The sequence below is a fragment of the Cucurbita pepo genome, chromosome 3 (genome assembly GCF_057944985.1).
Source record: "Cucurbita pepo subsp. pepo isolate OVF chromosome 3, ASM5794498v1, whole genome shotgun sequence".
Classification (NCBI taxonomy): domain Eukaryota; kingdom Viridiplantae; phylum Streptophyta; class Magnoliopsida; order Cucurbitales; family Cucurbitaceae; genus Cucurbita; species Cucurbita pepo.
In genome coordinates, this window is record NC_141800.1 from 5,372,744 (window position 1) to 5,389,887 (window position 17,144).

The 17,144-nt window shown below is 33.7% G+C and overlaps 1 protein-coding gene and 1 pseudogene across 2 annotated transcripts; one reads left to right on the forward strand and one right to left on the reverse strand.

The window, feature by feature from the left end:
- Positions 1-1,917: 1,917 nt before the first annotated feature.
- Positions 1,918-10,266, reverse strand: LOC111785293 (uncharacterized). Of its 2 annotated transcripts, XM_087122543.1 has the most exons (9): positions 9,829-10,266; positions 6,498-6,518; positions 6,198-6,298; positions 5,762-6,083; positions 3,939-4,860; positions 3,670-3,731; positions 3,487-3,593; positions 3,312-3,399; positions 1,918-2,715 (listed from the first exon to the last, which is right to left on the reverse strand). In XM_087122543.1, the coding sequence occupies exons 1-9, from the start codon at positions 9,961-9,963 to the stop codon at positions 2,416-2,418; spliced, it is 2,058 nt and encodes a 685-aa protein (XP_086978669.1). In that variant the 5' UTR covers positions 9,964-10,266; the 3' UTR covers positions 1,918-2,415. The 2 variants fall into 2 exon arrangements, with proteins under 2 accessions (XP_086978669.1, XP_086978670.1); XM_087122544.1 differs by lacking the exon at positions 6,498-6,518.
- Positions 10,267-13,544: 3,278 nt separating this feature from the next.
- Positions 13,545-14,460, forward strand: LOC111789698 (zinc finger A20 and AN1 domain-containing stress-associated protein 5 pseudogene; annotated as a pseudogene).
- The last annotated feature ends 2,684 nt before the right edge of the window (positions 14,461-17,144 follow it).

Genomic DNA, 17,144 nt, shown 5'->3' on the forward strand with positions numbered 1-17,144 from the left:
CTTAGCTGTCTCACCATTTTCATAATTCATTTGCTAATCACTTCATAGCCTAATCTATTACTATCTCAAATTGGATGATCCCAATCTTAAAATTTTTGGGATGGAAAGAAATTATTTTTTTTTAAGAAAATTAATAATGTTCGAGATTTAATATTTTTTAAATTCAATTCAATTTTTTTTTAATTTAAATAATCTTTGCTCAATAAAATAATAATAAAAAAAAATTGGATAGGATTGATTTAAACTTTTTCATTTAAATAAAAAAATAATTATGAAATTAAAAACTAAACTAAATAAACCAAATTTCATTTAACCCAATTGAATACAAGAAAGGAGTTTTTTTTTTTTTTTTTTTTTTTTTTTAATTTTTAATTTTTATTTTCCTTGAAAATGTTCTTAATAGCGTTATGGCTTTGCTTATTATCATTTTTCTCCGTTTGGCCATAATTGCACTTTTTCAATTCGTTCTTGTGTTGCCTATGGTCAAACGATGTATGCTTGAGCCTCTAAATCCGATAGAAGAAAGTTTTAAAAAATTGATAGAAGATATGAAATTGATGGTATATGTGAAAAAGTAACAATGGGAAAAACTTTACTCATAATAAATATTTGATAATTTATTTCCTATTTACTTTATTGGTTACATTTTCTTTAGAGTCTCATTTGAAAAAACTTTCAAACGGAAAAACTTCTCAATTACTTCAAATCAAAATACTTTAGATCCCACTGAAGAGTAATAACACCAATTTCAATCCCTCAAATCTTCTTGAAATTCAATCCACAAAACTCTCTTCCGAAATCTCTCTACCCCTATTTTCTAAAACTTTCTTCTTGAACAGGGATCAGATGTTCGAGCATAATTGGCCTTAAACAGAGGTCGCCTTAAACAGAGGTCAGATGTTAGGACAAGTAGAGTATTAAATCTAAATCACGTTAGTATTAATATTCTAGTATACAGAATCCAAACTTCATCACTAGTTTGTTAAAAGATTATTTAAAAAAAATTGAAGAAAGCAAAATCAAACAAACTTGTAAAATAGGATTTTTTTAAAAAAAGGACCCCTTGACATTTTCAACACATGAGGACCTTATTTGGCCGACAAGTTGATGGTTGAGAACTGAGATGCCATTCCCACTTCCATAGGGAACAGAGACTTCAAAAAAACAAACAAACAAACATAAGAGACAGCCATCTCTGCCTTTTAATATTCCCACACACAACTAACAAATCATTTCAGTTTAAATCAATCTCCCTGCACAACCACTCCCCCCACTGTGTCTGAACCATGGTGGCTGTGGCTGTGGCTGTGGCTGTGGCTTCATCCAAAATCAACATCTAACACAGAATTCTACCTTTTAATGGATCAATCTACAAACTAACACCAAATGTCATCACGCATGCAGCATCCCTAAAAACCCCTCCAACTTCTGCCCCTATAAAACACAACACAAAACCCACTTCTGAAAACACAGAAGCAGCAGTTAAGCTTGGTTGGGTGTTTGTACCTAAATTTGCTCTTCAATGGCGGTTTCCATGAGACTCCCTCATTATTATGCTACTGCTGCTGTTTTGGCCCTTGCAATGGTGTGCTTCGAGATGAAGAAGGTCCATGGCATCGAGGCTGAGATATCTCCAATGCCTGCCATGGCTGCCGGCTCTGCATCTCCTTCTACTGTTGCCTATGCCTTCAATTCTGTATTCCCTCTGCTCTGTACTTTTGGTTTTCAAGCCTTCTTCTTGTCCTAAAACAATGGGTTTGTAGGCTGTTTTGTGTTTGTTCTATCTGTATAGAAAAGAAAATAACCTAATTTGCTTTCTTCTCACCAAATAAGGCCATGCATTCATCCCATCTATATCATGATACTCATAATCAATGCAAACACATGCTATTAAACACAGGTACAAAGGCATGCTGATATACAAACTAGGCAAATTTATTCATTTTCTTTTCATGTAACACTATTTTTCTTTTTCTTTTTCTTTTTTCACATCAGTATTAAAAATTACAAAATATCATAATATCAGTTGAACAAAAAAAAAAAAAAAGGTCTACAGTCTACTCTTACTCTATTCACAAATTTAATCTAGTAGCTGAATAAGAATTCGGTGGGAGCTCAAAATTGTGAAATCATCTGAACCGCCATCATGAGTTTCCTAGCTATAAACTCACCAATTTCCATTCCCCAATGGAAACAAAAAAAATATTTCTCCTAGAAACTGCTAGAACGTCCCTTGGTCTCTGCTTTCTCAGCTTCCTCCACCATGATGCACGAAGAATCATGAACCACCAAAACAAAAAACAAAACCAAATTTGGGGAGGTCATACTTGATCTGCGTGATTCTCTTTCCGCAAAATAATTTTGAGAACAGTTTCTTGAGGAGATAACAACTCTATCAATCGAGTGGTGGTTCCCCTACTTGTCCGCTGGCTTAGGTTCTGTTCGAACGTAGGTGAGACTTCGAGCACCAGATGAGAGTACAGAATTACCAGAGAGAGAAGCACCATTGTCAGCAGTTGTGGTCTGACTATCTCGCTTCCACTGCATGCTCCTGGCACCAAGTTTTAGTGGGGGACGAGCCCTAAGTCCACCAGGAACGCCCCTCAGGAATGGACCTCTGGTAAATCTAGGAGTAGGAAATGGCGAGCCACGCACAGCACGAGGCCTGGTAACAATTGAAGCACCTTCTAATTGTGAACTATTTTTCCTTACGACCTGCAATGAAAAATCAACCAAACATGCAGCTTTATTCGTTGACGACATTATGCAGCAGATACCTCAACAAACTGTGGGTTCCAATCAATTCATGGTTTTCACATCATGATGAAAAAGTTATGTTAAAATACCATTGAAAGAACAAATCAACCTAACGCAACTACGATTCTTGAACATTTTTCTTTATGAGAAAGCAAACTTTCGTTAAAATCAATGAAAGAAAAAGAAAAAGTGGGCACAAGTAACGCCCAAGACTGAAAGGATCCTGTACATTTTTAATGTTTGCCTCTAGATGTCTACTACCATTTCCATTTCAGTCGTTTCAGAAACTTTATTTAACTTTCGCTCTCTGTTTAGTTAGGCATGAAAACACCAGCAAAAATCACTGATTATGTAAAAAGCAACCATATACTTGAATAACAACCCAGTTAAGAAAGAAAATAAAAAAATACCACCGGCCCACAACAGTAGAGGTTGTGAACTGACCAACACAACTACCGAAACTAAGCACATAGGGGGGAGTTCGCGAACGCTTTTTCTTTCTATGGGTGATGATTCATACTACAGAAAAAAAATGTTAGAAATACGACATGTACCTTGAGAATCCTAGACATAAACGAGGTCCCGTCAAGAGACAACGCGTTCTCTGCAGATTCTTTTCTCATGAACTCTACATAAGCGGACCTGCTCCACTCGCATCACTCAATTTGTTAAAAAGCAATGTAACAAAAAGAGGTAGCAGGGGAACAATAAAGAACTGTAATGCCTTACCCTTTGGGTTGCCCAGTGGTTGCATCGGTTACTATGATGACTTTTACAACTTCTCCAAACTTGTTAAAATGCCTAGACAGGGTATCCTTTGTAGCAGCAAAGTGAACCTGTACGTGAAAATTAATGTAAGGTGATGAACAGTCCCCAGTTCTTCACAAAAGCAACATATGAGTGACGTATTACATTGCTAACAAAAATGGTTCGAGCATCAGCATCCTCTACAGGACGAGAGGCAGCAAATTGGCCTGCATAAGGTAACATAGGCAAATTATTAGAATGAAAAACCAACTAAAGAATAATGAAGTACGAGCCCAGAATGATAATGGATAGTCGATAATCAAATACAGGGAAAAGATAGAATGAGAAACTTCATAAATAAAAGAAAAAGAGATAATTGTACAAACTAATTATCATTTAAATTGTAGAGCAAGCAACCAGAAAAGAGAGCCCACCATTAGCAGATACAGGAGGCTTCTGGAACTCTTTTTGAAGGTTTGCTGCAGGCCTTTTCTGTTGGTTAACAATATTAACTGGCTCACCATTCTCCGTAACTTGCACAGCAGATCCGGTACCTTGTAACTCACCCTCCTGCAAAAACTTTTGACCACCAAGTTCAGGAATCTGCCCAGGGTCCTGATAGTGAGGTGGTTTCCAAGTATTAACATTCACAGAGATGTTTACAATGTCACGTGAGGAATTTGTAACTAAGGAAGGTTGATCCTTCTGTTTGTATTGTGTCATGCGTTCATCTTCAGAGTTCTCGACATCCCTGAATGGCACAGTTCGCAAATTGCCTCCCTTTCTCACTCCTGATTCTGCAGTCCAAGAATCATCAAGTACTCTGTGACCCTGAATATTAACATCTTCATTTTCAGATATAGAATCTGATGCTAATCGAGTTTCAGGTTCAAACATGCCCTCATTGGGAGCATATTTCCCACTATAATTGCTTCTCCCGAGATAGGTGGCTGAGTATGGTCGATCCTGTGTACGATTGAGTTCCCCATATTTATCATCCCCTACAGTTACTCCATATTCTGCAATTTGGCCACTGGACTCTGTTAAATCCATATCACAAGATTGACGACCAAGTCGGTCAAAAACACTGGAGGATTTAACTCTTATCACATCTTCAGCTGCCTCAGTCACAGCCTTAATAACAGTTGCCATAGGATTTGGCACTTTCGCAACAGATTGAAGCCGCCTGGGACGATTAGTTGTGTCACTATTGGATACAGAAACAACCGAACGAAGACGCTTTGGAAGGGTCTCCTTATCTTCATTAGAGGGCTTCGTGGTGGCCACAGCATCTCGCATTGCAAACTGGAGCAGCCGCCGAGGGGCAGCAATGCTTACCTGAAAGGCTGCCTCCCTCTGTAAAACACAAAACATAATTCATTTCCAATTAGAATAATGCATCAATAAACAATCCAATATTCTGGACCGAGTTATCTTCAATTACTAAAAATATCAAAACTGGGTAGTTTAGTAGAGCATTCAAACTATTGCAGAAAAAAGTCACAAAAACAAATCAAGAATACTTTTTTAGAAAGGGAAACAAATTCATTGATAGTGAAATGGAGGGAGGAAGAAAACTCTCAGAGCACTAAAAGGTGCATTACAAAAAATTCAAAAAACTTTCCAATTGAAACTAAAGTATGGAGTGCCCTTCCAGTGACAAGCATCCATGCCATCTTTCCCACTACTCGTTTGCCTCACACTGTTTGTTTTCTAATATTGAGCAAAATTATAGCATAATATTTCATGTTTCTGGTTTATCCATTCATATGAATTAGACTAAACTACAGTTCTGATCATTACTTTCCCAACAAATAATGTCAAAATTGAATATAGTTATGTATTACATCAAAAAGAACCAGAATTTAAACATAGCATATCAACAGGGCAAGAAGAAGAAATTAGAGTTCACACACAGTCAGAAAAACAAAACACGTACATAAGGGTTAATAGGTCTTAGGCACCATAATTGAGGACTTCTTTAAAGTTAAGAAACTTTAAAAAAAAATTAATACATAAAAACATACAGTTTAAAACAAAAATTTGTGGGTACCTAAAGTTGCAAAGCTATTACATTGCAAAATGTGAAATAACAAGATATTGTTCAACGAACCATTTGCCCATTGCTTTTCACTAATTCAAATTTCACATTTTCAAAAATTAATAATAAATAAATAAATAAATCAAATTTCACATTTTAAAACCCAGTTACCTGCTTCTAGGTAAAAAATCAGAAGATAAAAGTCAGACCACGAACCTCAGTGCCTTGATGATCATCAGCTCGGCTCCTTTTCCTGTGACTGGGAACTTGTTCAGGAGAGGAATGCTTGACACGACTAACTTCAGATCTTGGAGCAACACGGGTTTCATCATTAGCAATTCCTTCCCTATTATGCTGCCTGCTAGATAATTGTTCCGACTTCCCTCTTTCTGAATCAGACTCCAGATTGTTAGAATTATTTCTTATATCTGGTTCTTCTACCGGAGACTTTGGTCTGGGCACCTCATTGTCATTGGCAGAAGATTTAGTAGGCGGCTCCACGTATAAATCCAAACATGAAGCCAGATGATCCCACAGCCTGTTGAAATGAAGCTTATAGAACTGTTAAATCAACTAGCTACAAGAATGACTCGACACGAGTTACAACCCAAATTACAAATATGAACAAGAGGAGTGATGAGAATCAAATTACCAAGATACAAAAGAACGGCTCTCATCTGCCAAAAATACATTAAGTTCATTCTGTGCTTCTTCTTTGCGCCTGCCGTTCCTCAACAAGACAATCACGTATTCCTACCCAAAGAACATTCATTACATTTAATACAACTTGATTCTTCAAACAGACGTTCTAAATACCATACTTCTTTACCACATTATGATGTGTATAAAAAAAATGAAACATGGATGCAATTTGAGCAACAGACAAACATGCATATGAAAAATGCACAAGTATAACGTTTAATTAAATTTAAAATGCAGTAAAGAGAGTTATCACAATCTCATGCAGCAATACCTGAGAAAAAATGGATATTCAAAGGCTAAGCGATACCACATCACTTAAAAAAATGCCAACATCTCAAGATAAATTTTCAAGCATTCAGCTTTATAAACTAGTTAATATCTATATGTTATAGAGAGAGAGAGAGAGAGAGAGAGAGAGAGAGAGAGAGAGAGAGAGAGACTTTAAAAAAAACTCAAAGAAAGCCCAGCTACACTAAAAACAAAATGAGACCTAAGGAATAATTACACAAGTCTTTACGAACATAAACTTAGTGTTAATATAATTAAATTTACAAGCCCTTTGGTTAATTGGTTATCAGACATGGTATTAGAGCAAGAGGTCTTGTGTTCAAACCCTTATAATGTCGCTTTCTTCCTAATTACTACTGATCTTCACTTGCTAGGCACTCACAAGTAGGGGGAGTGTTGGAGAGCTGATATCATTAAATTGACCAAAACCCATAAGCTTAAGCTTTTGGGTTGATTGGTAATCTAATAGAGACCCAAAGCGAGGTATGAAATCAAACAAGGGACCACACCTCACCCATATATTGCTCCACTCCACTAAAAATCTTGTCGTTCCTTCCTTTCCAAATTCCCAAAACAATACCACTAAGACATGCTAACCACAACAAACGACCATTGTCATGAAAAGAGGAAGGGAAAGCAACTCCTTGAGCATGGAACTAGAAATTCTTGACCAAACCAACCAGAAGGAGGACTCAAAAAGGTTGCTCTACACCGATCTAGCAAACTGACATGACCACATGAGATGATCTAGATCCTCGGCTACTCGCCTACAAAGAATGCAAGACTAGGGTCTGATCACCTTAGACACGAACCTAAGAACACAATCCAATGTATTAACCCTGCTAACGAGGATCTGCCACACATAAAATTTGGCATTCTTCAAGATTTTGCTCTTCCAACCCATGGAAATTGGAAGAATGAGTTCACATGGAAAGGTAATCTTCAAAAGAATGTAAAGAAAGAATAGCATTGAGATGATAGAAAGGTAAAAAAAATAGCAAGATTACTAAAACATGGTTAATGCTTACTTAAAGAGGACATCTTCTTATCAAGATGAATGCCTCTAGTGTGGTTTGAAGAAACCCTTAAAGAACAACCGGGGCTCTCCAAGAGCTAATTAGCCCCAACCATGTATAAGTAATAGAGCCATCCTCGGGTGCATAAGGATTAACCAAGCTAGACTTGTTTGCCTAAGAAAATTGGACTCAAGCATTCTAAGAATTTAGTCATCTGGTTCATATGAAGGATGGATAAAGATTATAAATGTGCCCCTCAACAAATGTTGTCTTGATTCCTCTGTAGGCATTTTAAATATGTGGAGGATTTCCCAATTCTACCACTAAAACTTCAAAAATTGGTTCTCATGGCTGTCATAGAAGTTATATCAAATCTCGCTGTGATCCAAGTGTTATTCAAGTTGCCCCTTTATATGATACACTGATACTGATGGATCTTGAATTATGAATTAACTATTTTGGCCAAGCCAAGGGAGTTTCAAGAGAAATATGGCTTTCCCCACAGCTAACAACAGTTAATAAAGCAAACCCCAAACAGAAATAACCAAACAATAACAAAATACCCATTCCTTAGGCCCCAAAGAATCATGTCCTAGTCACTCCTATGATGAAACAATTGTATTACCCGCCTTTACATCACTTGTGGTCCCCTCCATGCGAAGCTTAAGAGTTGAAACCTTGAATCTTTAATAGCTTCCTTGTACAAACCAAAAAATTATCAAATCTAACTAGACCTCATAGATGTTTGTTGGACTTCTTTTTCTTCTTCAAATTTTCAGTATCTATGGACCCTCTCAAGATGTCCATCTCAAGATTTTTTTTTTTTTTTTTTTTTTGGAGGGAATTGGACAATCTTGGGCGCCTTTGTTATGGCTGCAACCTTTCTCTTAAAGGTTCAATTTCTCTTCTGCTAATTTTCTTCTTCTCAGGCTTTAAATATTTATGGCCCCTCTCCAGATGTCTATATCCAGGTTTCAATTTTAGGAAATTGGAAAATCTTGGGTGCCTCTGTTATGGCTAATTGAGTAGTTGAGAAGGAAGATGCTTCAATACCTTTTAATGAAGCTGGGAGAAATTCACTGCGAAAAGAATGAAGCTCTTTGACGAGGTTGTTGACAACCTCTCCTTCATTGATGTCCCTCCCTCATAACAGAGCCAAGTTAACTTGATCCAAGATGGACTGATTGGTCCCTCATTGATAGATTTTAGTCTCCCATGATTGGTTACTCTTAAATCTCCGAAGAATTAAAACACCTTGAAATGCCTACCTCCAACCGCTAAATGACCCTTCAAGAAATCTTCTGGTATCAAACGGGATCCTGCCCTTTTTAAATTCATAAATATGAGGCTCAAGCACAGCAATTTCCCAGAGACTTACAAAAGTTGGTGGAACACTGCTCTAATCTTGAAGGTTGGCTAAGGTATGGTCTGATTTGCAAATTTAAAAAAACGAAAAGCTTGCTGAAAAGATGGAACCTTCAGAAAAGCTGAAATTCTTGATGATCCCAAAGCTCTAGACCACTTGCAAAACTTTTCCCTGCTTGAAGCAAACGGTCTTCTCAAATTAATCTCGAATCCCAACTCAATGATCTATTTTGGAAAGAGATTTGTTTGGACATGAAGATACAATCCACACAGCTCGCAGGAGACATGTCGAGAAGAGAAGAATATTATAACACTAGCTCTTTCCACACATATTGAAAAGGCGTTTCTTGCTTTATCCAAGATCCATACTCAAATAACAGGTGGCAAAATTTATATCAAACAGTTTGGGTCGGCTCTCAACCTTAGAGACACCCAAGGATTGCTTTAGATCGAGGCTAAATTTCGAGTAGACAAAATTATTTAAGCTATTTCACATTTGGGAAGTAAGAAAGCTCAAAAACCTGATGGATTCACCACTACTAAATCCTTTTAGAACTCTTGAAACACCCTCAAGGAAGATATTATGAGTATTCCAATATCTTTTTTTCAGAATGATATTCTCAATAAATCCCTCAAAGAAATCTAATGCAAAGATTACAAAACATTTTCGTCCAATTAGCTCAATCTCAATTTCTTGCCTCTACAAATATATAAGAACCCGCGAATCCTACATTTCCATTTCTTCAACCAAACAAATTCCTCAACAACCAGTCAAGAAGAAGAAAATGGCCTCCACATGAATAACCTAAAAGAATTTCTAAAACTCCCAGGCAGACTCGTCACAAAACCGACAATGACATTGCTTCGCAAAAACCAGGCACATGAATGTTAAAAGGCCAGGGTAGTCCGTACCACGAGAGTGTCGTCAGTATAATCGCCCATGAATTCCTTCATCTTCAGCTTTATCCTCTCTCTGAGCTTCGCCATTCCCTCGCCACTGAAATCAACCTTGAACGTCCGATCATCGACACGATCCTCACTACCCATCTCGGATGCGTTCTATCACCAAGCTTCACAATCGAGAACACCGAACGCTTAATTTTAATAACACTAACACCGGAGTTCAATTGATATTCAAACCCTCAAATATTAAACTCCCGAATTGCAACTTCCATGAACCCTAGCCGGTTCCACCGATCCTGTGAAAACTGGACAGAGAAAACCGATTAACAAGGAAGCCGCTGGAAATTAAACGCAGAAACGCAACGGAGAGAGGATTTCATCAGAGAACATGGCTGAGGGAGAGAGATTTGAGATGAACAGAACAAAAATGGAAAAATGAAAAAAAATAGAAAAATAGAAAAATAGAAAAATAGAAAAATAGAAAAATGGAAAAACGGAAAAATGAAAGGGCTTAGCCAATGGAAACTCTTGGGCCCTGTCTTTTGCGAAATTACTCTAAATGGGCCGATCGATTTGGGCCATGATTTTGGAATTCCAAATTTTTAAATATTTAATTAATCCTAACATATTTAAATTTTTAAATAATTAATTAATATATCTAATCAAATTTCAAATTTTAATTTTGTGTCAAGAATAACGAATAAGATTATTACACGTAATAATAAAAGTTTTAAAATATTATAACCACTATATTCAAAATTTGGGAGATTACATTAATTAATTTAACGGAAAAAATTAAAACACATTTTATTAGTCTCCCTTCAAAAATTTTAAGTTACTCGTCTTTTATTTTAAATTATAGATTTTTACTTGTAATATATTATTAAAAATTTAAATGTAATTACGAGTTTTAAAAGTTTGTGACGATTTAAATAAATGTGTAATTAAACAAAGTTTATCGTAGATATTTCTACTTTACCGTTAATTTTTTTTTACGAAAGGTAACAAAAATAAAGCAATAAAATGTTGTATATAAGACAAATAATAAGCATTTTTTAACTCACTAGTACAACTTATTCAACAATTTAAATATTTTATTTAAAAAATTATTTTTAATGTATGAAACTCGTCGTAGTCATTTTACCGATATTTTTATTTACATATTCACAAAAATTAAGACCTCTACATTTTAAAATTTTCAATCAAAACGTTTAACATAGAAATTTGTATTTTATCATAATTTTCAAAAAGTAAATAATTACGGATCAAACTATAACAATTACAACAAATAAAATTTGCTTCGTTCATTTATTTTTATAATAAATAATCGATAATCAAATTATAGCACGAGTAAAATATTTTTTTTGGTCGAGAATTTTTAGTATAGTTTCAGTAAACTTTAAAATTCACATTTTTACTATTGAGTGGAATTATTTTGAAAATATATATATTTTTAAAATAATTTATAGAATAAATGAAATATTATGAAAAAAAAAAAGGATGAAAATTATAAAGATGATAATTGGTTTAAGCTAAGAATAATTTCAGTAAAATTATAAATAATTTTGTTCGTGGAATTTGGACTTATAAGTGGCAAGACAAAAGAAGGGAAAAGAAAATAAAAGGTCAACGTTTGACTTGGTCAAGGACAAAATTGCCAACTAGGTGGACAGTAGTGGGCCCACCAGCAGCCAGCGTGGATATTAAATTAATTAGAAATAAATAATTGGGGTTCCGTATCAAATCTCGACGCCTTCCTTGATGCTTCACCCTAATGGACGACAGCTTATTCCCACTAATTAATGTCATAATTTTCTTAATATTATTTTCATTTATAAATATTCAAATTTGTTGCAGAAATTAACGATTTAATTTATTTATCTTTCTCATAATAAGTTAATATTAAAATATTTGTAAATAATAATAAAATAAAAAAACAGAAAGAACACAAGTCAAATTTGTTTAGTCCATATATTTTAAAATTTTAATTTTATGTTCGGTAAATTTCTTAATTTTTAATTTATGTCTAATAAATTTATTTTAAATTTTTTTAATATCAAATGTGACCGGTCAACTCATATTAATTAAATTAAAAAATTTAATTATTATTTATTTTCTTAGGGTTTAGGGAGAAAGAAAGATGGAGACATTTTAGGCGTGTAGACTTTTTTCGGAGCAAAGGGAGACGCGTATAATACGCACGTGTATTTCACGTGCCAATATGGAAAAAAAAAAAAAAAAAAAAAAAAGGCGTTGCTAATGTTGTTTGGTTGCTGCTTGCTTGGTGAATGGTGACAGAGCTAAATGACGAAAATACCCTTTCCTAAAAAAGCGCTACCCAGAGAAATGTTCCCCTGCTCTGCAGTCAGATAGGGCGGCTTCAAAAGCCTCCGTTTCCCTTTTTTTTTAAATATTATATTAAATTCAATGAAATTAAAAATTAATGTAATTGTATATTTAAAATAATATTTTTCTCTCTCTCCATCATCACCTCCACCTGGCTCCGCGTGTACGTCGTGCATTTACCAATTTACCCTTGAATTTTATTCAAATTATAAATGTATTTTTTTTAATAAATTAATATTCTTACTAATTAAAACTTAATTGAACGTTTAATACATTTCCATCTAAATAACAAAAAAATTAAGTTATTTCTACATAATAGTATTTTAACCTTATTCATTTATTTTCATATAATTAATTTTGAAATTTATATATTAAAATTTTCGCCAGAATAAAATATATTATATTTGTTTAGTAATTTTAACTATTTAATATTTTTTAATTAATTATTTTATTCTCAAATTTGACATCGTTAAAGAAATGATATGAAAATAACATGCAAAGGTCTCGAAGAAAGTCATTTTTTATTATATATAATTGAATAATTTATTTTGTAATTATAGACTGAACACCTTAGAAACTTGTATGCATGTATGCAGTTAAATGTTATTGAGTTTTTTAATTACTAAAAAAAGTATTTATCTATCGAACATGTTACATTAATAATTAAAATATCATAAAATTCAAATATTAAATATTTACGAATCATAATACATCACTAATATCGATTATAAACGTTAAGTACTCGTAATATTTTAAAAAGTAAGATAAGGTTGCGTTGTAACCCGACTTAACTAAAATAATGCAACCTATACATCGAACTGTTATCTTTGATCTTCTAAAAATTAAATTAACCTTCATGGTTTGTATCGGGTAGTCTGAGTTTATTGGGTTATCAAGTTACGTGATATTATCCTTATCATTGACCGACATTCGTTCGGATTTACTATTTTTTTTAAATCCTTATATGTAATTATATACTAAACTAAACAAAATAATATGACCTATAAATTATAAATAGATGTCAACTAGAATATAATTTATTAAATAATATGTCATTATCATATTAAAAAAGTTTGCGACGAATAAAGAAGGAAAATAAAAATGCAGTAGACGAACTACCTATTGACTTTGACGCAGCCAATGAGCATCAAAAGGCGGTTATAAAAATAATCATGTGGCTTTGGAAGCGGACTCAGGGAAATAAAAATAGAAAGGACCACAGGCAATAGTTTTTTCTTTTTTTTTAACGAAGGCCTGCAACGTCAGAGCTAATCCAGGACCACCAGAGGGATTGGAAGGTAAATAGATAAATGCGAGGAGGGTATTTATGTCAATGAGGGAAAAAAGGAGAAATTGTTTGATGCGCGTGTGTATGAGGCCCATATTCTATCTCAAATCGCGGCCCCTTTTCCATCCCTTCATATTACCGCTCCTCGCTTCCTCCTCCTTCGACAAATCCTCAAAATCCATCCAACAATTGTTCTTCTTAATTCTTTGTTGTTGTTGTTTTTCTTGTGTAAATCTTACGGAGAGTCAGATCGGAGACATGGCTCAGAGGACGGAGAAGGAGGAGACGGAGTTGAAGGTACCGGAGACTATCACGTTGTGCGTCAACAACTGCGGATTCACCGGTAATCCGACCACCAATAACATGTGCCAGAAGTGCTTTAACGCCACCACGGCCACGACGGCTACGGCGTCGTCGTCGTCTTCGAATACTGGAATATCGGTGCCTCGGAAGTTGTCCGGTGAGAAAAGTTCGAGATCTAGATCTCGATCGCCTGTGCTAATGGATTCCGTTCGCGACAGTAGCAGGAATATGTCCGTGGATCGGTTCAAATCTGAGGAATCTGCCAAGCGTCAGGTGAATCGATGCTCCGGATGCAGAAAGAGAGTCGGATTGACCGGTTTTCGATGCCGATGTGGGGAGCTGTTTTGCGCTGAACACCGGTACTCCGATCGTCATGACTGCAGCTTCGATTACAAAGCCGCTGGTCGCGACGCGATTGCAAGGGAAAATCCAGTCGTTAAAGCGCCGAAGATCGTTAGAGTCTGATTTGTATAAAATATCAAAAAAGACAAAAGATAGAACAATCATATTTGATCTGATAATGTCAAATTTAAGATCGTGGACTCGAAAGAGAAAAATGAAATTTCTACGGAAACGAAGGTTATAAATCCTGCAGTTTCTCTCTTGGATATCACAGATCTATGAGAGGGAGCGAGGAATTAGTCGTCGAATATCACGATCATCGTGTTTGATTGATAAATATGAATTATCTCGTTTATTTTTAATTTTTCGATTTATATTTCTGCTTCAATCCATACTTCTTCTTCCTTCACCTTTCTGGTTTCTGGAAAATGAAAATCAGAAAATCACTTGTAGGTCTCTTCAATATTCAATCGATTCTCGTGTTCTTCTCTTCCGTTTCCTCTATCTTCGAATCGTTCATATGGCAGATTTCGTAAATTCGATCGAAATTTCTGAGCCGGTGGACTTTTCAGTTGTTTGCTCGATAATTTTCCTGGTTGGGAATTGGGAAATGCAAAAACCATGTGCTCGGCTCGGCAATAACATCTCTCGAGAACTGAAAGAGATACGAGATGGTTAAAACACGAGAACGGCACGCGAGATATCGTGATTATGATTGGCAATCAGAAGGACTAATCAAAAGGTGCCACGTGTCTGTTTTAGACAGATGTACAGTGCAGTTTGTGGTACTGATGGGTGAAACAAATTTTATTTTAGAGCGGTGAGATGGATGACACGTGTACGAAGGAGGATGAAAAGGAGGATCGGACGGCTACGATGTGGTGGAGGGTACGTGGTGGCGCGTGGACAGTCTGGCAGCATTTTAAGTAGGTGGGGAGAGGGATGTGCGAAATGAATAAAAGCTGTCAACAAATACAAATTTGTCTACCTCCTTATTATTCCTCTCTCTCCCTCATTTTTTAATAATAAATATATTAATTATAAATTTATTTTCTCAACTGTTAAATGTACTAAAAAATAAATTATGAATATTAAAAAAAGTACTCTTTTTAACTTTTTACTTCTTCTATATTTTTAATTATCAATACATTTATTAATTTTGAAAAATATAATATGTTAGGAAAATGTAGTTGTAATTATAATTACTTTTTCAAATATTTTTATTATTAAGGGACTTAACAAAATTAAAAATTGAGAAATTAAATACCATAAATACAAAAATTTCAATATTTAAATTACAATTTTACTGAAATTGTAAAAGTAAAATTTTTTATTTATCCAAACGGAGATTTTAATATCTAACCTTAAAAAAAAGAAATAAAAAAGAAAATTAAAGTGAAACGTGGGCCCAAATAGTGCCACCTGTACTCTCTATAGGGACCATAATAAAATGAAGAGGCATGGGCTGCCATATTTCTATATTTAATATTATTAAAAATATTTCAATACATATTTAACCGATTTAAATATCATTTAAATTTTAAATATGTATTTTAATTAATGCATATAATTTATTTAATTATTTCAGTTTGAATGTATCAATACAATAAATAAATTTTCTAGGTTGATTTTAACTTTCAAATTAAATAATTTTTTTTTAATTTATCTAATAATTTAAATACTTTATGTTTTTTACCTATTACAATGGCGGGAATCTTATGAATCTACAAATTACAAACTCAAATGATACAAAATTAATTAATCAATTTTGACGGAAGAATGACTAAGTCATTGATCATCTAGTAAACAATTTACTTATAATTCAATCATTAATCAAGTCTCTCTCGGGGCAATGAGAGAATGAGACTCTATTGTTCAAGTTCTAAAATCAACATTTAAAAGAACTACTCATTTATTTACCCTTACACGGAAATGAGTGAATTTAATCTCGTGAATTGTGTTTCTAAATTCCTATTTGGTCAAATTTAAAAAATAGTAAACTTATTAAACTACTATAAAACTAGTTATCACTCATGCAAATCAAAAGACAAATTCTCATATAACTCACTTCGGAATAAAATTGAGTTGCATATGATTATGTTGTAAAATATTAATAATTTCAATTAATAAATTTATAGATAAATTAAATATTTGGTGCTATAATTTTATATCAACCGAATTGTATAGAATATTTATACTCACATTTTTTTCATATTAACATTTTGGATCAAATCATTTGTAATAAATTAGAAGTGGGTCGTATAAATAATGTTATTATTTTTAAAGACTTAATATTCCTAAATCAAAATCAGTGGGCCCACAATTTTGTTATTATTTTCCTTAAAAAAATATTTTTTTTCATATTTCCAAAAAGTATGAACAAAAAGTGACCTAATTTTGAGGACTTCGCCCTTTTTCAACTTTAAACATAATATATAATTGTATTTTTATAACTAAGTTTTGAAGTCTGTGTTCATACTTTTTTTTTTTTTTTTTTTTTTTTTTTTTTTTTTTTTTTGTCATTCTCATAATATTCAAACTTTTTATTGAGTAAACTATGAGTATAATAATAATAATAATAATTGAAATATATAATTTGTTGTTGAAAATATTGAGGAAAAAAAGGATAATTTTATAAACAAAATTGGTGCGTAATAAATATAAAGCAAATGGCACTTATGAACTTATTAATTTGTTTATAATTTATTGTTAATAATATTATCTGTTGAAAGTGGAGTGTGACACCAAAGCCAACAGAATCAATTTCTTTCTAATCTGCCGACTAACCTTTTACTTTTCTTCTCCATCTTTTGGCTGCAACATAATTGGATTTTGCTGATCTAAATTCCCTGAAATAAATAAATAAATAAAAATGGATAGAATTTTGGTCAAAACAATTAAATCCTTCATGCTATGGAGCCAAAAGAGTAATCTAGAATTATGCTACAAAAATTCAAAAAGAATATACTCCTCTCTTTCTATATATATATATATATATAAAAAGACAGATTGAGAGTATTATTCATCATCGAGGTCTATCTTGTTT

Coding starts and splice junctions, on each gene's coding strand:
- LOC111785293 (XM_087122543.1), bottom strand. CDS start 9,963: ATGGGTAGTGAGGATCGTGTCGATGATCGGACGTTCAAGGTTGATTTC. Junction 6,299..6,497: donor TATTGCTGCATGAGATTGTG/ATAACTCTCTTT, acceptor TTCTTTGGGTAG/GAATACGTGATTGTCTTGTT. Junction 2,716..3,311: donor TTATGTCTAGGATTCTCAAG/GTACATGTCGTA, acceptor TTTTCATTGCAG/GTCGTAAGGAAAAATAGTTC.